The sequence below is a fragment of the Pelodiscus sinensis genome, chromosome 10 (assembly GCF_052426305.1).
Source record: "Pelodiscus sinensis isolate ZL-2025 chromosome 10, ASM5242630v1, whole genome shotgun sequence".
Lineage (NCBI taxonomy): Eukaryota > Metazoa > Chordata > Testudines > Trionychidae > Pelodiscus > Pelodiscus sinensis.
This window is the reverse complement of record NC_143061.1, coordinates 33,667,835-33,694,132: the sequence shown is the minus strand read 5'-3', so window position 1 is coordinate 33,694,132 and position 26,298 is coordinate 33,667,835. Positions and strand designations below refer to the sequence as shown.

The following is a 26,298-nucleotide window of genomic DNA, read 5'->3' as shown; positions in this document are numbered from 1 at the left end:
CTCAGGCGAACAGCTGTTCGCAACCTCGGGCCTCAGAGCCAAGGCAGCCGCGCCCGCAACGGCCACCGTCCCGCGGGACCCTGCCGCCAGGCGGGCGGGGATAAGGAAACATGGCGGGCGCCCCTCCACCCGCAGCCAGTAGCACGGCACAGGGGGCCGCTTCGATGTGTGATGGGGAGAGTGCCCCTCCCCACCTGCCTGCCTCCTCCTCCTCCGCGCGCGCCACCCTCGCGCGCCTGGTGGCCCCGCCTCTTCTCTGAGGCGGGGAGGGCGCGCGCGCGCGTTTCTCCACAACGGCGGAGCCCGCGCGCTCACGAGGCCCCACCCCTCCTGCAGGTGGGGCGGCGAGCGGGGGGGCGGGTACGCGCGCGGCGGCGTGGCTCCGCCCCGGGGCGGAGCGGTCCGCCCCGGCGGGCTCGCGGCACCGCCCCCTCCCCCCCTTGCCGTCCCCCTCAGTAACTTGGCTGCCTTTTATCTGGCGAGCCGCGCGGCGGAGAGTTTGCTGGGGCCGGAGCTGCGGCGCGAGCGGGGAGCGGAGCGGCGGGGAGGGGGGCCCCGGTCCGGTCCGGTCCGGGACGATGCTGCGGCTGGTGTCGCTGAAGTTGGGGCGGCTGTACCGCTACGTGAAGCTGGCGGTGCTGGGCAGCCTGGCGGCGGCGCTGGTCCTGAACACGCACTCGCTGCTGGCTTCGCTGCAGCGCAACGAGCTGTCGGAGCGGCGCTTCCTGCAGCTCAATAAGTGCCCGGCCTGCTGGGGCACCAGCTGGTGCCGCAAGTTCCTCAACGGGCAGCTGCGGCTGGAGAGCTGGGGCCGCCTGCGCCTGCTCGACTTCCTCAATGTCAAGAACGTCTACTTCGCGCGCTACGGCGAGCCCCGCGAGGGCAGCCGCCGCGTCGTGCTCAAGCGCCTGGGCTCGGCGCAGGAGCTCGCCGACATCGACACCAAGATCTGCCGCCGCGCCACCGGCAGGGGCCGCTGCGACCTGCTGCAGGCCCTGCACGCCACCGAGTTCGCCAGCATCAACGGCGACGTGCGGCTGCTCACCCCCGACGTGGTGGAGGGCTGGTCGGACCTGGTGCATTGCCCCTCGCAGCGCCTGCTCGACCGCCTGGTCCGCCGCTACGCTGAGACCAAGGACTCGGGCAGCTTCCTGCTCCGCAACCTTAAGGACTCGGAGCGCATGCAGCTGCTCATCACGCTGGCCTTCAACCCGGAGCCGCTCGTGCTGCAGGTAACTCCCCTCCCCCCGCCGCGCAAGTACCGCGCCCCAGCCCCGCTGCCCCCCCGAGAGCCTCCTCTCACCATCGCGCAGTGCTGTGGGGCTGAGGGCGCGCTGCGGTGCTAATCTCCCAATGGCCCAGCCTAGGGACAAAAGTCGGGGGCAGCCCAGCCGACCTGCTTTCCGTGGTGCTGCAGGAACGCGCCCATCTCCTTCCCCGCCGGTCCCTTGCCCAGCCCGGCTGCCCAGGTAAGTACCCATCTGATCCAGCCAAGCGCTCGCCCTGGCCGAGCATGGTCTGCGTCTCTTCCCTGTTCACGTTGCTAGCAGCTCTTTGGCTGGCTGGCGCTTTGCGGTGCGGGAGAGCCGAGCCGTGTGTGGCTTGAGGAGGGCAGATCGTGCAAACCCTCCTGGGAAACGTAGTGAAGGGAAGGGGCTCCTGATGAAACGGGCACTAACGCCACACGTCCCGTCCTTACACTCCTCTCCCGATCTAAAAGCTACCCTGATCTGTGGGGGAAGGCATCTCTTTTTGCCCCGATGAGCGACACTGGGCAGGGGATTGTGTTGTCTGTTTTCTTATTTAGCTCTAGTCTTTCTTCCTATATGTTCCAAAACTGAATCTGCGCTTTTCCACCTCTCCTCCCTTTTTTTGCAATTGCTCTTTAGAGGTGGGGAAACATGGAAATTTAATTCTCTTATCTCCCTTTACTGCCCTGCCTCCCCTTGGAAAGCTTTCTTATAGTCTATGCTGTGATCCTTTGAGGGGTGAAGAGGAACAGCTATTCTGCAAGTAGCAGGTTGGCAGGACTGTGTCTACATTTAAAAAAGCCTGGTTATTTATCCCTGTTTTTCTCTTGTTAGTTGGAGGCTTTACTCTGGTCACCATTACTAATTTGACAAGTCATTAAACTTTTGTCAGAAGAATATTTTAGCTGATCAGATTTGCCTGATCAGACTTAGGATGGCATGTATTGGTACTTTTGTTTCCTTTTTCATAAAGTCTTCCATTGTTAGTGTTCATCCCAATGTTTTATTAAAATTGGAATTCACACATACATACATCTTTGTTATTATTTAAAGTAACACTTTTAAAAACAGTCATGTGCTGCATTTTCTTCACACAATGCACAGTTAATCTGTGGAACTCCTTGCAGAGGATGTTGTGAAGTCCAATACTATAACAGGATTCAAAAAAGAGCTAGATAAATTCATGGTTATTAGCTATGGCAAATAGCCAAGGTGACAGGAATGGTGTCTCTAGCCTCTGTCAGAGGCTGAGAATGGGGATGGATCACTTGGTGATTACCTGTTCTGTTACTTTCCTCTGGGACACCTGGCATTAGCTATTGTCAGAAGACGCTAGATGGACCTTTGTTCTGAGCCGGTATGGCTGTTCCTATGTGCAGATAATCCGTGAGATACAAGTCTGATGGTAAAGCAGCACTCTGACACATCTTTTTAGCTGTTGAGTGCTTGAATTATATCTAAATAAGAAATTTACTCTCTCAAATTGGCTGACAATGTGCATTCCATTTTGAGAAACTTGGATTTTGGTCAGATCTTAGATGCAGATTTGTGGAAAACTGATAATCTCTTGTTTGTGATACTAGTTAAACTGAACAGTTGCTAGCCTTTTGTTTATATTAAGCTGACAACACTGTGGAGAAAATTCAAAGTATGCACTTAGAAAGTTACTGGAATTGAATCTTGGTCCATTCTCCCTCATCCCCTCCCCCAACCATTTTGGTCTTTAGACTGTCCTTGGTTTCATCTAATGCCTAAAGGAGGATTTGTAAGTGTATTTGAATGCAACAAATTATCATAGGATTATTATTATAAATCTCTGGTCTTTTTCTAGATATTTGTCAAAGAAGCATCCAGTTGATTGTCAAATAGCCAGGGCTGTGGAGATTGGTTTTAACTGCCAGTGAATATATCTCTTGATTATTATCTAGAATACCCCTATAAGAAAAGGTTCATGGATATTAATTTAGAGATAATCAGTTTGAAATCGTTAACTTTTTAATGGTTTATTTTTAATGGTTCAGTCCATTTGGTGATTTCTCTCATTTTACAGGTGACTTGTATTTTTTTTTCCCTTTCCTCTTTCCTGTGAGGAAATCTCAACGCAGAGGGGAGCACACTTACTACATAGTGAAATGCAGTAGACAAAAAGTGCTGTTGAATTCATCTAGCAAGTAGATTGAAAAAATAAACAAATTTCTCTCACCTTTCTATTATAGTGTAAATTATAACATTTAAAAAAAATTGGCAGAAGTAATTATTTTTAGTTAGTGTACATTTTAATGTGCGGCATTTGCTTTGAATGTATTCTGCGGTATTCCAAGTCTCTTTCTAAATGTTTTTGCAAAACTGAAGTAATTCTGGAAAATGGCAGCAGATTTGCAGAACAAATGTAAAATAATGAGATCAACATTTATGCCTGGGTAGCCACAATAAAAATAACTTAAGATTTCTGGATAAGTTCTGTATTGGAGGTTTTTATAAGTTATGTGGCCTGTTAATCATGGAATACTCTGTGATGTGGATTTTTATAGGAGTGAACAAGGGAGGCATAGATTAGTAAGACTTTTTTTTTACTTCAAAATGCCTGACTATTCTTTAAAATCTGAAAATTTATTTTCATTAGCTTACATTAATTTATAATGCTAGAAATAGAATTGTACAGCTTACAAGTTAACTTTCCAGAGAAACTCTGAGGATAGAAACCAGTTAATATGGAATGGTGGGAAAGCTAATCTTTCCTGGTGTCCAGTTTTTCCTGTTTACTGATGACATTTTGACCTTTACTATGAATTATCTACTATAGACAAATTTAACCATGTGGAATGCTAAATTACAATGTCAATACATGTCTAAGGAATTAAACATGACTGTGGTGCTCAGGAAAAGCACACATTACCTTTTAAAACTTCATCTCTTTTTAACTTGATCTGGGAAGAGGAAAAACAGTTCTGTTTTGTGGAGGATTTTGACCTTTTTGAAACATAGTTTTGTTGAAACTTGGAACACCACCTTCATTCCCCGACATTTCCAAATTCATTGTAAAAGGGAATGGAGTACTGGTTCTGATGCTGTCTACCTGGCAGACTGCTGTGGAGCTGTCAATCCTGGAACCTCAGCCTGCTGAAGAGCTGGAAGTGAGGTGCCTCAAAGCTTAGCCACTATTTGCATGGGTTCCAACTCCCCATTATGCCACCTGCTAAGGTGTGCAGGAGCTGAGCTTCTGGGAGCTCTGTTTGAAGCTGCCTGAGCTGGGATTTCAAGCGGACTGGCAAGATGCTTCCTTGGGAACTCTGCCTGTGCTCCATTGCAACTTCATCAAAACTGAACTGTCCCCGCAAAATGTTTCAAATTCTATGAATGATCATTTGCCACCAGATAACATTCTTAGAATAATTCTACCCAGGTTTAGTTTCATCAGCATTGAAAGTTTATAAAATTAAGTTTTTTAGAGATCTTATTGAAATTGGGTGCTTTTTTCAAATAATAAAATAGCTGTGTCACTTTAACAGAAAACTAACTTGGAACATAACTTTTTGAATTAAGCACACTTGTTAACATAGACAACACATCTGGCTTTCACTTTACTCTTTTCAGGTTTGATAAGTGCAAGTATTAGAAGAATATTAAAAATTTGGGAAAAATAAATATAATTTCAGTTTTCTCTACCATGAAACTTTAATTATGACTTCAGCAGGTAGGTCATCTAGGAAATAAACTTTATAAGAAGTATAGTTGTCCTGATTTGGATATTTTGAAAGGTTTGGCAGGTATTTTTGGATAAATCTAAAAATGTTCAGAATTTGTTTCTATTGCAGTCCATAGGGAAGTTTGTAAGAGTGAGAATTGGAGATTTGTTCTAAGAATTGTTTCTTTTCTTGGAGGATGTCTTGGTTGTAATTAAAATCTTTGAAGTGATTAACAATAATAATCAATGTTAGCTGTTTGTTTGTAGCAGACAGTTAAAAGGAAAATTTTGCCAAATTGTATACTGTGGGTTATCCCCTGAAAAACAATTTTTGTTTAATTTTAATTTGTACCTAGAGCATAAGCTAACTTCATATTGGGAAATGTGTTTAGCCTCAATTCTGTGCATAACTGATCTGTGGTATTTCATTAACTTATAGCTGTAGCCAAAAATAAATATTTAGGAACTGAACTTGGATTTATAATGGAAAAGGTGATTTTAATCGTCTACTAAACCTAGTGACTTGGGGATTATAAAACTTTTTTTATCAGAGATTGGAAGCTTAGCTTGAAGCCTATTTGGCATATGGATTACTCCTAAAGTGGCAGTGCTTATGAAATGCATACTGTCAAATTGACTGTCAGCCTTTGCGTTAGTTTGAAGCAAACTCCATCCTTCAGCTAAGCACTGTACACTTCTCCACAGATCATAGAAGTTAGGAAAACACCACTTACATAGTTTTAATTATTGAGGTCTGGTGTAAAGATACTCATATTTTTATTAGTTTTGCAATAATACATTTTTTTACTAATACATTTATAGACTGACTTTATTCTTGATTTCACTAATTCTTACTAATCTTTCTAGTAAAACAAATCATATGCAGCTGAACTCCAATTTTGTACAGTTTACCCAGGAGCAGTCTCCCCCTCCAACCCCCATGCCCTGCTGCAAGCCTGAAGGCAGCTGGCTCATGACCCCTGTGAGACTGTAGCCTATGTGTGACCAGGGGCCAAGAACGGGAGCCAGCCATCCTGTGTGCAGGGGAGGGGGCACGTGTGGCTGCTAGCCGCCTGCTCACCTCCACATATAGCTTCCAGCTGCTCCCTCCCACCCCCCTACATGGTTGCCAGCTGCACTACTCCCCCCCCCCCCCCCCACCCCTGCGCGTGGCTTCTGCTGACTCTTGCATGTGGAGGTGGTAGCAACAGCCCGCTTAACTGATTAACCAATATTTTACATCCCTATCCAGAACAGAGTATATGTAACTTGTTTCATACTCAAATGAAGCAAGAGACTTTAGTCGCATGGATGCAAACATGTACAGATTTTATTTTCTTGATATCCTTAAGAACATTAGATTCTAGCAGTCTCTGATTTAGTTTGTGTAGTACATGGCTTATCTGCATACTGTTTCTGTACTAGTGTAATTTCACCAATGTATCTGCCCCATTTCAAATGACATTGTGTAAATTCTCTTGGGTCTGTGCAACACTGCGCTACCTCCTACATGGGGGTTTATGGCAAAGCCACAATGAAGTACAGCTTGGACCCTCCCTTTGGGACCTGGCAAATTCCCTCATTTGGGATTGGTCAGATCAGGGGAGGGCCCCTTACGCCAGCCTCCCAGGACACTACTCCTCCTGGCTCTGCTCAGCCCTGCTGCTACAGGGCTTGCGGCTTGGTTCTATCTTGCTTCTACCAGCTGGCTGGGGCTCTATGGGGATAGAACTTCCCAGCCGCTGTGGCCCCACTTCTTCTGTCCCACCCGGCTGGAGCTTCCTGGGGATGGAGCTCTGTGGCTGCCCCACTTCTGTCCTTCCCATCTAGGGCTCCCCTTCCCCGCTGGGTTGGAGCTCCGTGGCTTCCCGGCTTCTGCCATGCTTCACTGGGGTTCTGCTACTGCCAGGCAGGGGCTGCATGGTTGCCCCGCTGTGCTGTGCCCAGCTGGAGCTCCCCGGGACAGGGCTTGCCAGTCCTGATGGCGGGGCTCTTCTTCCACTAGACTCCCAGTTGGCTTGCATTCCTAGGTTCTGGGACTCTCTGGTACAGCAGCATGCTTGATCCTTCTGGGCCACAGATGTTGCTAGACCAGAGAGTACCAGATGTTGTAGGTTTAACCTGTACTTCATTTCTGTTTGTGTTGAAACATTCAAAATGTTTGCATTTTTTTCAAGGTTCTAATTTGTAATTACTCTGGAAGAGCTCACCATAATATTTTTTTATGGCAAAAAATAAAACTAAAATAATGCATTTCAAAAATAAAACTGCATTGTCTGTAATAGTGTATGTTTGTGTTTTCTGGGCTTCTGATTAACTTTGAAATCCAGTTTACTGTTGTCCTGGTAAAATTAGGCCATATGTTTAATTAATCATCATGGCACAGATTAACTAAACTTTGTTTTGTAGTGCTAATAGTCTTGCATTTCTGCTGTTATTCCATTAGTGTGGTGTAGAATTTGGTATTGGGTGTTGTTTTTTATTTCATGGATATTTACTTTGACATGAAGTATGTTGATCTTTTTTTACAAATTTAATTGTTTCAGAACACCAGTAAAAGATCTTTTTCTAACTGCAGATAGCATCACCCTAGTTTATAGCCTTTCTGTTGAAACTATTATCCATTCACATCCCTACTATAAACTACATCTAAAACACAGTGTTACAGTACTGGACAATTTTGCAGCTTCCAACAAAGCCTGAGTGATCTTTAGTAAGTCTCTTTGAAGTGTTCATTTTAAAAAGATTTGGGTCTGGACATAAAAGCACAGTTGCTAATGGATGGCCCTAGTAGCTTACTTTTCTGATTCCAAGCAGTGGTTATATTATGTACCAGGAGTGTTATATCCAGTACATCTGTGGAGTATTATCGACCAGGAGTGTTATATCCAACACATCGGTGGAGTATTCTGTCCATGTATACTTTTTTACTATATTTTATTTAGCTTTTAATCTTTATTTTATAAATTAGTCCTTCTGGTTTCTTGACCACTTTTTCTGCTTTTCTTTAATATCTGCCCATGTTGTCTAGTTTTGGTCTCTACAGTGCCAGAAAGGTAAACTTTTGTTCTTGATATGGTTTCTCCAGAGCAGGTGTGTGTGTGTGTGAAACACCAGGGATGTTAGGAAGCTAGTAAATAGCTAATAGTGTACTTGATAGACATTCTATCAACTACACCATCAGTCAAAAAAGGAGAAAAGCCTTCAGAAGTCTCCTCCTTCCCCTCCCCCCCACGTGGCTCTGCAGTTTAAATATAGTAAGAGCTGAGTGGACAGGCAGCCTGGTTCCTACTACGTTTAAACTGTTGAGTTGCAGCGGGGATAGTCTCAGACCTGGATGTTTGTGGTCTGTTGCCGGAGCAGCCTTTGTTCACGAGCGGGCCATGAACAGGGGATGCTCCAGGAGCAGCCCGCAAACAGGACTGATAGAAGCAGCAGAGTCGGGGGAAGTGGCACCACAGAGACAGTGCTGGGGGAAACTGGCTTTTAATTTGGCTCCCCCCAGCACTAGCTCCTGCTCCTACCCTCCTTGTTGCCTGTGATGCAGAGGCAGTATGAGATGTGTGAAATGGGAATGCAAGGCTTATCAGGTAGTTGATCCTACTAGACTAATTGCATACATCCTTAGTGTAAACGTGTAACTACTGAAAATTTGCGTGGTTACACATTTACCAAAAAAATGCATTTTAACATCCCTAGTATATAAACATAAATATAAAATTCCTTTGGCATCTTCTGCGGAACCCAGGATCATCTGGGGATTTCCCAGCTGACCGCAGGTTCTGTGCTGCATTTCCCCAGAACCCAGGGTCAGCTGGGGACTCGCCAACTGGGGAGTCCCCATCTGACCCTGGGTTCAAGGCGGCACTGCCCTTTGAAATGCTAGTTCAGCGTTTCAAAGGGGCAGCCCCTCACAGCTGAGCCAGGCATCAGCTGGGGACTCATCTGATAGAGGCAGCCTGGGGGGGGTGGAATCAACTAGTTGACTGACTATCCGATAAGCATTTGCTGATTGGATAGTCGATTAGTCTCTAACATCTTTATTCCCCAGTGGTCAGTTTAGTGGGTTTTGTGAAGATCTGCCAAATCTACCATAAATCGCTAGGTCCTTTACCCTGTTACTCTACCTCCGACAAGAAGAGTAAGGGAAGTCTACAGGAAAGTTCCTTCATCAACTCCCTGTGATGTAGAGCATATGATAACTTAGTTTAAGGTATGTCAACTCCAGCCATGTTCTTTAAAATGCAGAGCAGCTGCAGTACTAGACTAGAGTGAGGCGGGACTGCTCAGTCCCGGTTCGCATTGGGTGCGGGAGTTGCTCCTGCTGCAGCTCTACAGTTTAAATGTAGGAGGAGCCAGGCTGCCTGTGCTCTCAGCTCCTACTGTGTTTAAACCACAGAGCTGCAAGGTGGATAGCTCCTGGATCAACACCAACCAGGACTGAGCACCTTCCCTATTGACTAATTGTGTAATCCATATAAATTGTATTGAATACATGATTAGTCAGTTACCTGCCTCTTAACATCCCTATTATCTAGTCAAATAGGTTTGGTTTGATGACAGAAATAAGTATCTTTCATTTCTATTTCCACTGAAGAGTCAACACTGCTCTGGGAAAGAGTTGGATTATATTCCTTTTTGATTAAAAGTAGCATTATGTGAATTCTGTTTACAGTTCAAGTTAGCCACAACTATGCAAACTTCATTTTAAGAGGATAAGGTTTGTACAAGAATCACTGAAGGTGTAATTTGGTCTGCAGAGCCTTTATCATAGTGATGACCAAGAAGGAAGTCACTTAGTTTGAATATATCTTGAGTAGAACTTGCATGAGTGGCAGGATTTTTTTTAATAATGTACAGTTGATATGAAAATACTGGTAGACAGTACATATTAGGGCTGTTAATGGTTAACCTAACTGGTGGGGGCTCGAGCAGCCTGGCTGAAGAAGCCCTTGTCCTCATCATGGGGCTGCTCCAGTCTGCCCACTCATTAATCAATTAGCCAGTTAAACTTAACTAGGGGGGCTGTGCCCTCTGCTTGCTGGCTCTCCCCCTGGCCACAGGGGTGGGCTGGGGTGTAGTTGTACCAGCCGTCTCCCCGTCCCTTCCCTTCACCAGCCAAGGCCCCTTCTCCCTCCCCTGCTCTGTCAGCCCGGTAATTTCTCTCTCTCCCTCCCCACCCCCCACTGTGCGGGTGCCACCGCCCGTGCAATGGAGCTTCAGCCAGCTGTGGATCCCGCTGCCTGTGCCCCAATCAGCTGTTTTTAAAATTACAGCTGCCTTCCACATGGTGGCTGCCAGAGCTTCAGCCAGCCCCTGTGCGGAGGCTCAGGGCTCTCTTCCCTCCCCCCCCACCCGCAGGCCACAACGCTGCCTGCCCACTCACCACGCAGTTCTGTGTCCTCTCCCTTCCTCCCCCCCAATCCTTCCCCCACAACCCCAGCAGCAGCTTACCTTCAAGGTTCAAGGAGGGTGAGTGCTGCTGTTGAAGAGTCAAAGAGACATAATTAGATGCCATAGGTTGCCAGCCCCATTATGGAGTTAGCAGCAGGGAAGAGAGAGGGAGGAAGCTGGGTAGCTGAGGGGGGAGGAGCTGCAGGATGCAGAGTGATGTGGTGACATCACTCTATTGTCCTGCAGGAAAAAACTTATTTTTATAGGTATAGTAAGATGTATAGCCAGTTAACTAATTAAATGGGATTTTGCATCCCTAGTACACATAGCACTTCTCGTCATTCTTTAAAATAAAAGCTTACTCTAATATATTGATTTTTTTTCTTTCTAGCTGTAGCATAGACTTTTTATTAAAATACTTTCAAAAGGTATTGAAGTACCAAAAGACACACCTTTTGTTTAAAAGGGACGCAGGTCTGCACTTGAGTTAACGTTCTGGTCAAAATGACTGAATATAAAACTGCTGAATGTGACACTCATACATATTTTTTTATCCCCTTCTTGTGCTACTGACTTGGGTAATGAAGCATAGATGTGCCTGTTACATGCCAGTTGGAAAGGAGCCAGAGGCAGAGAGCTTATTTGTACATGTGCAGATGTTGGCAAAATTCCCTCTACTCTTGTTGTCAAAAGATCTTTTTGTTGCCACAGAGATATAAATATCTGTTTTTACAATATGGTGTGTAGTTGTTACACCAACATTATGTTTGGAAGGTTCACTTTTTAAATATAGCAAGCGAGTCCTAGAATCTCATATGTGAGACACTGATCATACTTACAACGAAGTTAAGTATGTCTAGTGCAGGAGTGGGCATATACTAGCCTGTGGACTGTATCCGGTTCCCCTGGGTTAGCTCCGGTGGGCTGCTACCATTATATTTACCTGCGCGTCTGCAGCTGTGGAAAATTACAGGATCACCATTCCTGACCATTGGGAGATGCGGGAAGCAGCGTGGACTGGGACACCACTTCCTGCAGTTCCCATTGGCCAGGAATGGTGGGTGAACTGCAGTTTGTCCTTATCTGTAGAGGCACAGCTAAATATAGCAACGGTGGCCAATCAGGGGCTAACCATGGTGAACTGCCACTGTTTTATTGCCCACCCCTGGTGTAGTGCATATAGACTACTCGGTGTATAAGCAGGGAAATATATAATTAGGATTAGGGAGGATATATTGCCTGTGAATGTATATGGCATAAAATTATTATTGGAATTCTGTATCTGTTTTTCTTTAGAAATCATTGGGTCTGGGGCTGAAATCCTGGCTAAAAGTGAAAGCATTCTTAGAATCTTTTCACTGATTACACAGTGATAAAATGTCTTGTACTTAGTGAGAATCTATTTAAATCAGTTAAAGTTGTGTCAATTAGAATTTAACAAATGCTAAAATCTTTTTGATTAAAGATGGGTAAAATCAGGTCAACATCATTGCCTACAGCAAAGTACAGATCCAGATGCATTAGTATAGGACTGGAGAAATTTACTGCACGTATATGCAATCCAAACGTATTCTGTAGGGGTACATCTATCTACACTACACTGTGGCTCAAAATAAGATATGCAATTTGAGCTATGTAAATTGCATCTCTTATTTCGAAATAGGTTATTTCATAATTTGGTGCTGTCTGCACAGCGCCAAATTTCAAAATAACCCACTATTCCAAAATATCCCTTACTCCTCATGCCCACGAAAGCTTATGCTTCAATAAATCTGTTAGTTTATAAGGTGCCACAGGACTTCTCATTGTTTTCTCAAGCTTTATTCCATTTCAACATAGATTTTGGGGAATTTCCTTAAGGATTTTTTTAAACTAGTGTTCTGCATGAACTAAATAAAGAAGGCAGAATAGTGGCTAGTTGTTAGTCACAAATGGTACAACTAAAGAGTTACTTAATCAATTCTGTAACCTATTTATTAGCTATTGCATACAATATAACTTAATTTTGTCAAATATAGTCAATGTGCAAGTGATTTCAAACTATGTGGAACGTTGGCAGAATCTCTGTTTGTTTTGTCCTGAACAAAACAAAATTCAAAATAACTTAAAGGGCCCGGGCTTTAATTTTATTTTAAACTAGTGGATTTACTTGCAAATTCATAGAAAATCCATTTTTTACTCAAAATTAGTCCAGTCAGGATCTTTTGGGGAGGATCTATTGTATTTTTTATTTAATTAAAAAAAAAAAAGGTTGAATTCCTAATGTTTAAGTGGTCCATGACTAGGGCTTCAGGACATTGAGTATATTAATAATAATATGGCACTCAGTTCTTAATGGAGTCAAGATTCGTGTCGGTTATGGTTTCATTAGGACTACGGATGTAAAATCCCATTTAATTAATTAACTGATTAAATGGGGGCAAGTGTATGTGTGTGGGGAGGGGGGGAGGGACACTCCAGCCTGGCTGAGCTGGAGTGGCTCCTCTTCCTACCCTCTCCTCCCATCTCAGGCAGGGGCTGCTCCAGCTCAGATACTTCCTGCCCCACGAGGGGCCAGCAGAGCTGCTGCCATTTCTGCGAGCCGATGCTGCTTCTGGCCCCGCTTTTGAGCAGGGCTGCCAGCTCCAGCCCACTGCTCCCTGGGTACAGGGTAACCGGTGAACTGGTTACCGATTAACATTCCTAATCAGGACACAGCCCATCCACTCTAGGGTTGTTAAACAATAAGTATTCACATGTGAGCAGGGGTGTGTCTAGACCTCTAAGGGTATGTCTAGACTACAGGGTTTTTTCCAAAAAACTTCCCCTGCATCTAGACTGCTGCCGTGTTCTTTTGAAAGTAAATCAAAAGAATGCAGCAGTTTTTTTCAACCGCGGAAAACCTCATTTTATGAGGAAAAACGTCTTTTTTTGAAAGTGCTCTTTTGAAAAAAGGCGCTATGTAATGCAAACTGTGCTTTTTCGAAAGAGAGTATCCAGACTGCCTGGGTGCTCTTTTGAAAAAGCGGCTTGCTTTTTCAAAAGTACTGGTTGTAGTCTAGATGTTCTTTTTCAATAATATCTTTCGAAAAAGCCTCTTCCAAAGAGGTTGCAGTCTAGATGTAGCCTCACTGGTTAAATGGGATTTTATATACCTCATCCCTAAAAACATGGACATAATTGAAGTCATGCATTCCTTTCCACCTGTGTAATGACTATAGAGCAGTTAGTAACACACTTCTATACTCCATAGGGCTTTCACTTCCCTTTTTTGATACCAAAAGCCAGTATATACCCTCACTGCACCAAACTTGCACTCAAAATATGCACTTGACTCTGCAACCTCATGCTGTAATACTGCCATGTCTCTCATATTCCATACTAGAAGACATACCTGGTTTTTCTCAGAGTTTTGTTTTTCTTCATTTAAATTATTGTCCTGGGGTGAGGCTGGGGCTGAGGCGTTCGGTATGCAGGCTGCCCCAGGAAGAGAGGACAATCCCAGCCTTCTGTCACCACAGTAGCTTAGGATCAGGTGAGAGGGGACTGTCCATGGCCATTACAGTCAGCGCGGCTGGGGGACTGACAGATACACAAATAGACTCTCTGAAATATAGTACATAGCTGTCCTTTTCTTCACCCCTGCCCCTTTCTACCCCATTGGGCCAATAACTGTACCAGTCCCCCTTCCTTCCATTTTGAGAAACAGTTGAATTCTAGGCACATCCCATTGTCCTGGCACAACTAACCCCTGACCTTGCTTTAAGTTGTAAGAGGAAACCAAATACCAAATTTGGTGGTGCTAGCTCTTACCACTTAAGAGGTGTTCTTAAACAAGTGGAAAGACAGACAGACAGATGCACATTTCTAAAACGGGTGAATGGGATGTGTCCTGGTGTAATTCTGCCATTAAATCTCATCTTTATTGATAATTTCCTAGGTTTTTTTTATGTTTTTTCTTTTTTTCATATTCCATAGGTAAGCAAACTTGTTCTCCTCCTCCTCCGCCCCTCCCCCCCTCTTGGGAATTGCAGCCAGAAACTGTGTTGCTGAAGTTGCTTCTGATTGTGTCTGTCTTTTAAGGGCATGAAAGGTTGTGGTGTGCTTCAGAAAGGCTAGGTGCATACTATAGCTTGTCTGTGTAAGTTACGTCGCTATTGGGTGTGACTAAACCACTCCCTGAACAACATAAAGTGCACCGACCTAAGTACTGGTGTAGACAGTGCTGTGTCAAGGGGGGGAGGGAGCTCTCCTGCCCCGTCCCCTCTGGTGCTTAGGTTCGTGTAACATACATTACTTAGAAGTGGATTCTTTACACTCCTAAGAGACATAAATTTTTCCCGACATAAGTGGCAGTGTAGGCATTGCCTAAGTTGATGGGAGAGCTGTCTGCCATTGGTTTACTTGCACCTCTATGATCTCTGTAGTGCAAGTTTATCCCCATTTTAAAGTTATCGAAAGTAAGTAGGCTTAGAATAACTCTTCATTCATGTTCACTAGTGATGACATAAAGCTTTTAGATGGAGAGAACATCTAAAGAAGTCTGTTGTCACTTGCTTCCTGAAATACTCTTTAGCTTCCTGTGGACCTCAGTAGCTTCCCATGGACCTCTGGATATTACCAGGATAAACTTCAGCCGCTGACTTCATGCCTGCAGTACACCAGCAATAGTGCCTATTGTGTCCCCTTCCTTTGGGTACTCTATCACAGCCAGTATAAAGCATATCCCAGCTTTCAAATATGACAGTGTGGGATATCTGTGAGCATGACCACTGCCACACACACCAAGCCACGGACAGCCAGGGACCTCCAGAGCTGAAGGCATCACTCAGCTTATCTTAAAGAGCCAGGCTCTTGAGGTGAGAGCTATGACTCACATCCTATGTGGATTGGATATAAGAAACTGTATAACACATACTCTGATCAGTGGGCTTCACAAACAAAATTTGTAACTGAAATCTGACGTGAAATATGTGTTTTGGTGATTTTTACCATGGTTAAGTTAAAGTATTTTGAGGTGTTCTATATATGAATTACGTGTAATGGATTAATAATAGATTTCCATCCCTTTTGCCTTCAAATCTATATCTCAGATCTTTGCTTTTTGAGTAACGAAAGTAATTGCAAGCTCCTTTGTAGGCCAGCTGCTAAAGAAGAAGAACTTGACATACACTTTCCTAATGGAAGACCTTTGCAGTGCATATTAAAAAAAAAGTCTAGGATTTCTGATTTACTGTCTCTGGCTCTAAAGAATGTAGTGTATAGTGGTTAGATATAGACTAAACAGACTGTTGTGTCACTCTGAAAAGTGGGTTCTCTGCTTTGGCAAAGTCTACACCACCACACCACCACTTACTGCGCTGCAACTTTCTGGCTCGGGATGTGAAAAACATCTCCCCTCCTCCGAGCACAGCAAGTTACAGTACTATAAAGTGCTAGTGTAAGCAAGCTTCCAGCGTTGAGAGCCGCTCTTCCGGCATTGTTAGCTACTTCCCTTGTGGAGGTGGTTTACATAGAGCGCTAGGAGAACTCCTGCCATTGGTACACTTTCACTTTAAATGAAAGTGTGGACGGAGCCTTAAACTCCTGCAGACTTTGACTGATAGACCACCTCCTGTCCTGAACTGAGTGGTGATGGCTGGACTTTGCTGGATTTCAGAGACTTTAACAAAAGAGTGGTTTAAATCCATGTTAAACTGAAACCAGTAACTGCAACCTTAGCTGATGCCGCTGTATAGTAGTTTCTTTCAGTGAAACTGTTTTCATCACTGTATGGTGACATAGTTATGGTAGCAGTGATAGAGGTATTTGCTACTATTATTTTAGAACTATTAAAATTTACCAGGAATGTGCTTATCCTCATTAAGTGCTGTGGTTTATAATTCAGTTTCTGATCTTAGTGTTCATTCGGAATTTCCTTGATGCTTTGCATTCTTTACTTTTACAAAAAAGCAGTTCATCTTGGTCTTGCATGTTTGTAGATATTTGTATATATTTGCATCAAATATACCCAAACTTGCACAAATTATCGAATGACTTTTTTGGTTGTTTTTCAGTATGTCCTAACTGTTTAGACTCTCTTGAGAGTCTGTACTACACAATACTGCCCATACTACTACTTGCATTTTACAAATCTACATACATTTAAAAAATTAAGAAATGGTGGATTAAGGAAAGATATAGAACAAAACATGCTAAATTTTGTTATACACCAAAATGTGGTTAATTTCTTCTGTAAGGTCTTCACACAAGACAGATCTGGAAGAAGCAAAAGGGAATGGGGAAGAGAAATAGTCTAATAAATAAAAGAAACTTTATGAAATACTTGCTTTGTGTTGTATATACATTAACCATTATTTAAAGACCTAGCTTAAAAAGTAAAGTAATGTTGAAAAAATGTTATCACAGCAGGAGTATATGAAAAACCAAAGGCAAAAGATAATCTGCTACGAAACTGGAAAATATACGTACAGAAACTAGATGCTAGTATAGAAAATCTCTCTTGCTTTCTCTTCATCTCTGTATTTTTGATTATATCAAAATGTAAAAATGTATTCTGGTCAGCCTAATCATCTGATTTAAATGTTAGTCTCAAAAGTCTTTAGTATTTCACACATTTCATCCTGTTAAAATATGCTGCTTCCCCTTTGTTTATTCAGTATTAACAAAAAAAAATCTGTCCATATGCAGAGTTTCCCATCTGATGAAGGCTGGCCATTTGCAAAGTACCTGGGAGCATGTGGAAGAATGGTGGCTGTCAACTATGTTGGAGAAGAATTGTGGAGTTACTTCAATGCACCGTGGGAAAAACGAGTTGACCTGGCGTGGCAGTTAATGGAAATAGCAGAACAACTGACAAACAATGACTTTGAATTTGCACTCTACCTCCTTGATGTCAGCTTTGACAACTTCGCAGTTGGCCCTAGAGATGGGAAGGTTATCATTGTAGATGCAGAAAATGTTCTGGTGGCAGACAAAAGGTTAATCAAACAGAGTAAGTTGTTTTCCTCTCCTGTCCATCATGCTTCACATTTTATAATTTGTCTTAAAAGAATATAAAGTGTTGTGAGTTTCTGAAACAGGGGGACTTCTAATTCTACAAATAGTGTAATAATTGATCTGTAACAAAACTACAGAATTTTCAAAAGCTTCAGAGAGGTAGCCGAGTTAGTCTGTACAGGAAAAACTTAAACAATAAATAGTCTGGTAGCACTTTAAAAACTAACAAAACATGTAGATGGTATCATGAGCTTTCTTGGGCACAGCACATACTTGTAGAAATCAGTGCATTGGCATATGTGAGAATCACCTGTTGCTTGTATTTCTTTTATAGAAATACAGAAAGCTCCCAGGGTGGGAGAGCGGGAAGGAGATTACTTGATGCCTGCTAATCATGTTGAAAAGTACTTGTTACAGCCTTTTTTTTTTTTTTTTTTTTTTGTTTAATTTGGCTCAAAGTGGCTTCATCCACCTTTTTCCTATAATGGCTTTTTTCCTTTTTCTTTTTCCTTTTCTGTCTTTCTTTCTGTCTCCTTAAGTCATATGCTTTCTCATTCTGTGTTGTATTTATTTACTTGAGTCAACAAAGATTCTCCCATTTTATTTATCTATTGTAGATGTTAAAATGTGTTTAATCATGTAACTGCCAAAATGTTCAGCAATTACACGGTTACACATGAGTACCAGCCCCTGCCTGCCACCTTGCGCTGCTGCCTCCCCGGGAGCCCATGTGTATCAGGAGCCCACATGTAACCTTGAACATTAACGGATGAGCCCAGGCTCATTTGTTAATAGTGTACATGGGTACTCTTTCACATCTGTTACATATTATGTAAAATGTCTGGGTCAGGGTTGTTTCTGCTTTGTTCTTAGTGACACTCAGGGTAAAGCAAATTGTTGCCTTCCCTCACTGCTGAGTGAAAGGATAGTGGTGGAATTCCAGTTTTCCCTCATTCTTCTTTCAAGGGTTCTATCTTTCATAACAGTCTCTGGCTAATGGCTATCTAATTTGATATCTTTGCCCGCCAATAACTCCAGTAACTCATATGGAGAAAGAGCATTCTGTTTCCATTTCTTGGTTTCTCTGGCTTATTCGTTCCTGAGTCTCCAAGCTGCTGTGAGGATAGAAGTCACTGCTATTCTACCCTTCCATGAATGCCTGGCTGTTATGAGAGACAAGGTTTCTGTCATTCTGCTGTTTCACACTTTGACTTTGGGCCCTCATTTCCCATAATTGGGCTCCGTGTTTACCTCTGCTGACCTCAGAACTTAACCAAACAGCAGCAAAATAAAATGGACCAGAATCTTTTCATTAACAGTACAGAGTTCTGAATAGCAACAGAAAAATTTGTTCATTTTTTGTAAGTAGCAGAAGAGACACAATTATAATGGTTTATACTTTCTTCACAATTGACTACATTAATTTTACAAGTCTAAGGACTGGAAACCTTTAAAATAAAAACTTTAATTCTGGAGGAGTTCATGGCAGTAGTCCAAAAGACTTGCTTGCCCTATAATGTGTGGATTTTTCAAATTTGCAAATAGGTAATTGCTGAATTAATTTCTAGTTTGTGTTTTCACTAGTTAATATTTCTCATAACTGTTTAGATCAAATCCCAGCAGTGGTTTCCAATAAATTCTTTAAATATGTTAGATATCCAATTATTTCAGTATTATAACTCCACAAACTCAGAAGTGCACACAGTTTCTCTCCCACAAACCCTGGCAATTATTTTTAAAACGGCATTGTAAATTGAATGTCTCACTTTGTTAATAAGGTTTCTAGTTTTCCTCTTTGGAAAATTGGGACAATTATTTTTTAGATAATAAATATCTATATTTTAAGTGAAGCTCAGTGATTCTTTTGGGTTACTTTCATAAAGAATACATATATAGGGTCCATAATCTATTTGTTTAGATAATTGTAAGTCTTCCCCCCACCAACAATCTTAGTAATTGGATGGGGAAGGCTTACAAACAGATACCTTATTTTTCTGTTAATCTCTGAAATTTGAGGTAATTTAATTTAGCTAAATTGTATTTTGTGTCTGCTTTTCATAACTGTAAACTAATTATTAACCCAAAGACTGCTCTCCAGTAACACTGGTTTGTTTTCCTTGTACAGCAAGCAATACAGGTTCATAAGGGCTGCAGAAGGGGTCCACTAAGTTGATTGCCCCTAGTAGGGGGATTTGTTCCAAATGAAGCAATAGTCTGTAGCTTCCAGGGAGAAGCTTGGTTCTATAGAAGTTATTCCAGGAAACTGCAAGGGATCTGCTATATCTTTCTGAATCCTGAATTGCTCAAGGCAACTATTTCCCATTTGTAATCAAGGTAATTATTTTTGTCAGAGGCAAACTTTCTGTTAGACAGAAGTCTCTAGAGAATGAAGGTTGCCAGGATACTGTTGCTACACCTCTCAGGAGTTCTGGTATGTATACCTGAGCAAAGTCTGGAGGTTTGATTTCACCTATTTGTGTACTCTTTTTATCACATGATTCACCTACATATAAACTCTCGATTACTTCTCTGGATTCTCTTTTAAAAAAAAAAAAAAAAAAAAAAAGTTAGCCTTAAACAGGAAAAATGAACACCTATCTAGAGAGGAAAATTCGGGTCCCTTTTTTTCTTCAGGTATAAATGATTTGTCAGGGATAAAGCCAAAGCTTAGCCACAACATAAAAATCTATACTTGAGCATCCTTTTTATATCTGCAATATTTTTGCTTTTCAGTAAAGTTCTAAAGGATCTGTGTGGTTAAAATATAGTATTTGGGGGCAGCCATTAGTGTGTTTTTTGTTTCGTCTTGTCTTATGGGAAACTAGAGTCTGTAGAGTAATTATAATTTCCTGCTGTTCACTGCTTGATGCCTTCTAGCACTTGTAATGATCCTTAAGGTCTTGTTACTTTTATAAATTCTACTTAGTATTTATAGAGTTTTACTTGTAAAAACACTAATGAGATATTCCTAAAGATTTCCTTACAAAAAATGTAGGTAGCAAAAACCTAAAAAAATTGAGGGATAATGGCACAAAGTCATGTAGGGACTTGAATGGGTCTCCGACATCCTTTATTGGTTCACTCTGAGTCTTCTGACATCCTTAGTGGGTGCCCTCACCACAAGTCCATAAATCAGGGCCACTCAACTTTGGAAACCCTGGGGACCACAATGATACTCACAGCACATGACGAGGGCTACAACTTAATTGTGGTTGCATATGCATACAAATAAATATGCAAATAGCTTCTTTCACACTTTTGGGCATGAAGATAAAGATTAAGCCTTAAGCTGTGGTGCCGGACCCAAACGTGGCCTGTGTGAGCCAGTCAGTACTCTTAGGCTCTGCCCACAAGGCTAAGCAGCCAGCACTTCCCACAATGCTCCGGCACTCCTCGGCACCTCTTCCCTGGGGGCTAGAAATGCTGACACTCTGTACCTGTCTATTCCAGCCAGCCCATCCGCTTGCATCTTTCAGTGCTCACCCTGCCTGGGAGAGGTTTCACCGTTGTGGAACATATTCCCAGTGGAGGCCATATGGAAAGGATCCCATCTGCGGGCCGCATGTTGAGCCCCACATAAACTCAAACCGCACCACCGGCTACAGACAAACAGGTGTGCGGGCCACGTGTTGCGTAGCCCTGCTATAAATCATCATTGGAGCACTGACTTTCACTTTAATTATTTCAGAAGTAAAACACCTTAAAGGAGAAGAGAGACGGAGGCTCATAGCTGAATATCCCATGGCCCAGTAGCCAAGGCACTCTCCTGTAATGTGAGAGCAATTTCAAATCTATTCTGCCCATTTGCAGAAGGAGACTGAAAAATGAATTTCTCACACCTCAGATCAATGTTCTGACCGCAAAAGTTCAAAAGGCACCATGAGGTCATTTTTCATCATGCTGTTTTGTGAATCTCGTGCCTCTTTGCTTTTGTTTAAAATACCCAAAATTGAAATGAAAAATTTCAAGTGGGGTTAAAACAATGTTTTATTTTGATTCTTTAATTTGGTCATATTTGTGAATAATTTTAGGTCTACTGAAACTGTTTTTGGCAGATAAGCTGCTAATTTTTTATTTTATTGATTGGTGTCTGCTCTACTTACCACTTCAGACTAAGCTTTTAGTCATATTTTGTGTTAAATGTATAGTTTTCTTTCTGTCTCACTGATGGTACTTTGCCATCTTTGTTTTATAGATAAACCTGAAAACTGGGATGTATGGTACGAGAGCAAGTTTGATGACTGTGATAAAGAAGCTTGCTTGTCCTTCTCGAAAGAAATTCTTTGTGCTCGTGCCACTGTGGACCACAATTACTATGCTATTTGTCAGAACCTTTTATCAAGACATGCCACCTGGCGTGGCACTTCTGGAGGACTACTTCATGACCCTCCACCTGAAATTGCCAAAGATGGCCGACTTGAGGCCTTGCTGGATGAGTGTGCCAACCCAAAGAAGCGATATGGTAGATTCCAAGCTGCAAAAGAACTACGTGAATACCTTGCACAATTAAGTAATAATGTGAGGTAGTCCATTGTAAATTAATCTTCTTTTTATAACACTGGCTAAAACACTATTGCAAAGACATGGAAAAATGAGGTTTTGAACTCACATATATTCAAAAACTTTTTTTTACAAAAATTACACTATCTGATCAGTTATATAAATACCATAGACATGTTATGGTGTTTAGAGGATGTTTCTCTGTAAACAGACAAGGTACTTATCTAATTAAAACTTGATCTACTGTTGACTGTTCTCCCTGATTGCCTAAGGAGTGGGTCAGATAAGACTGTGATAGCTTAATTGACAGCTTGTCTGTCAAAGGGTACTTTACATAAAACTGCATTAGTATCTGTTTTGTAAAGCTGATGCTTTTACTTGGAAAGTCAAGTTAGACTGATGGCCTGTTTTAAAGGCTTTTTCCTGATGTCATTGTCTCATTTTTGTGTTCAAACACCTTACTGAAGTGGCATTTATATACATGCAGGTAAATCTAGGGTGTCTGTTGCATTGTTTCAGATTTAACACGTTTTATTTAATACTGTGCAGTATGTTATTACTATGAGTGCAGGATTCACATGTTTACTGTCTAAGTTCCTTCCACTGTGTCTTATTGTTACATTTTTAAAAAGGATACAGGCATTAAAGCAGACTCATGGCATATGAAGCATAATCCATTCATATTTTATTTTTGTAATTCTGCCATTGTAGGTATCACTTGATAATGTAGTTACTGTACAAAATTTCAACCTTCCATGCAAGTATGTTCATATAGCCATTCAGCAGGGAATAGTTTGTATGAACAAACAGTCAATTTTAACTCGAGGGGAGAATATACTAAAAATCAGTAGGGATTAAATGTAGGTTAAAAATAAGATCACTAGTCCAGTGTAGTAAAGCATAAACCAAAGAAAATGGTTATATGTATAAGTCCCTACACTAGTTTTCAAGGGAAATTATGTACTGTAGTAACACTAATCCTTTCTCAAAATTCAAATTTCTCATTGAAAAACTTTTAAACTTTAGTTAATGCTTGAGGAAAATCCAAATTTAAATTTAGGGAACTGCCTAGCAGGCTAGCATTTGTTTGTCATTCACAATTCTGCTGAATTCACAATGTAATAAAGTTTACTGAATGTCTATCCATTGGGTTAGTAGTTAAGCTGATTATGCCGTATTCACACTAGAGACTTTGCTTTGAAATAAGTTTCACTATTTTGAATTGCAGTAAAAATGGTCCCTTTAATGATTACTGTAAACCTGAGATTGCATCCGTAAATAAGAATTTGCATAACATGAGTCACTATCAAAATGATTTATTTTCTTGGAAGCCTTTTTCCCCTCTTATACAATAGCTACTGTAGTGCTTCATTTACCTGAAGTGTCATAAAATTCTATTTCTAAGTAAATACTTCTAGGATATGTGTAATTTTTTAATTGCTTGCAGCAGTAGCAAAGGAAAAGAAGTAACAGTTGTACATCAAAAACCATGGTACAGTATTAAACATTTTTGAATGAAGTGGGTATGCACCACCACTTATGACAGTCAGCATGAGTATCAACTGCTGTGTCAAAGACAGATGGAAATTGCTGCTATACCAAAATTCCTGTAGGAGCTGGGTGAAGAAAAAAAGTAAATGTATAATTCAACACTGATTGGGTCATTTTTCTCAAAGCAGGAGGGTGCAGTATGGGGAAGTACTGCTATATAAAGATGCAAACCTTTATCAGATTTGTTAGATGAATATGTTAATGACTGTTGTGCACAGCTCTAGATTTTCACTTTGAATCTGTTTTACGTATGTAATCATACTTTACTGCAGCTCACTTGTCTTAATTTTGTTTTCAGAAACTAATATGACACTTGCTTTACTTCCCCTTTTCCTTTTTCCCTTTCTTTTTGCTGTCTCTGGCTTTTTGGTTTTTGTTTTTGCTATTGTAAGTCTGTTTTGTCAGCTGTGCTGCAATCTCTTTCCCTTCAGATATGAAGCTTTAAATAGGCTTTATGTATTTTTTTTTTCAAAATATGTTTATTTGAAGAAAATCATCGAAAAACTCAGATTAACTAGTAGTAGGCCACTCAAGCCTTGTTGTATCACTGATGTTGATTTTTACATACCCAGCACGTTACCTGATGAGTGAGTTGTGTGTAATTACTAAAGGATAATAGAAAACACTGCCAGCTCTGATAATACTTGGGAGTAGTCTTGTAACTTCCAAATGTCCCTGGTTAGATTTGATCTAAGGGTTATAGTTTCCACTGAAATATATAGAGAAAGTTGATTTGAAAAGGAATGTCAAATTACAAAAAAAAAACACTACAGGGAAAACACTTACGTGGAAAGCAATAAATTTTGTCCAATTTGCACCTATCAGATATTTATTGTACAATGACAATTTATATTTTTAGTCATTGCCCATTAATATTGATGAACTTTTGGTGAAATATTTTTGAATGAGACATTTGGGGTTTCTATGTGCATTAAAATTGTCTTTTTTGTACTGTAAGTTACTGTTTAATTGGAATATTTTATCAAAATGTCTCCCTGTGCCTTTATATTACACAAAGTTGTTTCTACAACTTTTAATGATATTAATAAAGAGTACTTTAAGAATCTCATCTCAGAATTTCATTTTCAGATCAGTTAGTTCTTTAAGATCTACTCAAAATGAAGCATTAAAGAATAATCATGTATTGAGCTAGATTTCTTACTATTGTGAAGAGCATTATATTCCAAAGGAGATTTAACTTTCTTGAGGCTAGAAATTTTTCATTTGAGTTAGTTTTTTGGTCATAATCATAAATAACTCAATTACTATGATGAGTTTCCCTGTTAGAAATGTTTCAAAGTCAGCATTATATTTTCCTCTGAAAGAGAATAACTTAAACAATGGCTTATCTTTAGTTTTTCAATTTCTGAAAAAGAAATACTAGAATTCAAAATAAGGTGGGTGTTTTTCTTTGGTTGGTGGGTTTTTGGTTATTTTAACGTCCCAGCCTGTAACTTCTCTCTGTGTTGGGAGTACTTAAGACACTCTGTGAGAGAGTGATATTGGCTACATTTACAATAAAAATTCAAGATTGCCTATATTTGATTTATAGCCACTGCAATAATTACTGCGGTGGCACATGTCCACACTATGTTCCTCGGGTCAGAGTTGTGTGACCTCAGCTGGAGTTTTGCACTGACCTACAAGGTGCGGTGTAGGGACCTGAAAGCCCAGTCTTTCAGCTTCACTGGCAGATCACTGCTGGAAGCACAGCTGCCCCAAAGGGTCCTGGATTCCCAGTAGGTTTTCCTTCTTTCTGACTTCCCATTCCCTGCTGGGCATAGGGATAACCACCTGGGCTTTTTCTCTCCCTGTTCCATGCTGGGAGTATAGAGGAAGGTAACTGGGGTTTCTTGCCATTGGGGAGTGGAGTTCAGCTGCTTTGAATTCTTTGCTCTCTTCTCTTCCCCACTAATTCCCTGCAGGAGCCAAGTGACCTTGTCTGTTAGGAGCTGTGAAATGGCAAGACAGCCCAGGTTCTTGGCTAGGAGCAGGCAGGTGGGTAGCCACCTGGAGCTTCTTGCCTCGCTATTTGCTTCCAGTAACGGGAGGTTCCACATCCCAGCTGTAAGTGGGGTCCAACTGCCCAGCTCTCAGAGTAGTGGGGACAGCAGAGCTAGCTGCCTCGCTTTCTTGTAAATTTCACAGCTCCATTGCAAATTGACAGGGGAACTAATAGCTGTTGTAAGGAATGCAGTGTCTACACAGACTCGTTGCCCTAATTATACCAACATAAGTTCTAAATCTCTTGTGGATCTGGAGTTATTGTGTTGGTGTAGTAGGGCATTTCATCAGTGGGACAAAGCTGTAGTGTAGACACAGACCTAACTAGGTTGTTGTATGCTGCCTTATGTTGATCTAACTCTGTAGTGTAGACCAAGCCACAGGTAGAATACGTGTAGTTAAAACTCTCCTATCCTCTGACATCCTGGGTTTCACTTTGTTCATAGTAATTTTTGAGTTATGATTTAATGTAATTTCTATTCTGTATTTTAGGAAGCAATTGAATTTTGAAGCAATTCTACTGTAATATCACAACAGATTTTTCTCTGCTGCTGGTGTCTCTAAATAGTAAAAAGAGTGCCCAAAATGCATAGAACAACACATTCCCTCCAACCAACACTCCCACGTTGCTGCAATGCCAGTAAGTTGGCCAACATACACCAGAGCTGAAGTTGGCAGTGAGGGTGTGTCTACACGGCAGCGTTTTTTCCGGAGTAACGGCTGTTATTCCAGAAAAACAATACTAGTGTCCACGTTACAATTCAGTTATTTCGACAAAGTCGAAATAATGGATGGCTTTTTCCAATGGTGGCAAACATCATTCCATAAGAAATAAGCCCTTTTCCAAAAAAGCTTTTTCGGAAAAGGGCGTGTAGATGCAGAATCGGGAGTTTTGTCCAAAAAAAAAAAAAAAAAAAAGGTCCTCCAGGACATACC

At 41.6% G+C, this 26,298-nt stretch overlaps 1 protein-coding gene across 1 annotated transcript; it reads left to right on the top strand.

Annotated features, from left to right (window-relative positions):
• Positions 1-456: 456 nt before the first annotated feature.
• DIPK2A (divergent protein kinase domain 2A) lies at positions 457-24,427 on the top strand. Its single transcript, XM_006124116.5, has 3 exons — positions 457-1,232; positions 16,999-17,302; positions 21,503-24,427. The coding sequence occupies exons 1-3, from the start codon at positions 579-581 to the stop codon at positions 21,832-21,834; spliced, it is 1,290 nt and encodes a 429-aa protein (XP_006124178.3). The 5' UTR covers positions 457-578; the 3' UTR covers positions 21,835-24,427.
• Positions 24,428-26,298: the final 1,871 nt, after the last annotated feature.

Excerpts from the sequence above, each read along its gene's own strand:
- DIPK2A (XM_006124116.5), top strand. The coding sequence starts at position 579 with ATGCTGCGGCTGGTGTCGCTGAAGTTGGGGCGGCTGTACCGCTACGTG. Across the intron at positions 1,233-16,998 it reads CGGAGCCGCTCGTGCTGCAG|AGTTTCCCATCTGATGAAGG; the intron begins GTAACTCCCCTC and ends GTCCATATGCAG. Across the intron at positions 17,303-21,502 it reads CAAAAGGTTAATCAAACAGA|ATAAACCTGAAAACTGGGAT; the intron begins GTAAGTTGTTTT and ends TTTGTTTTATAG.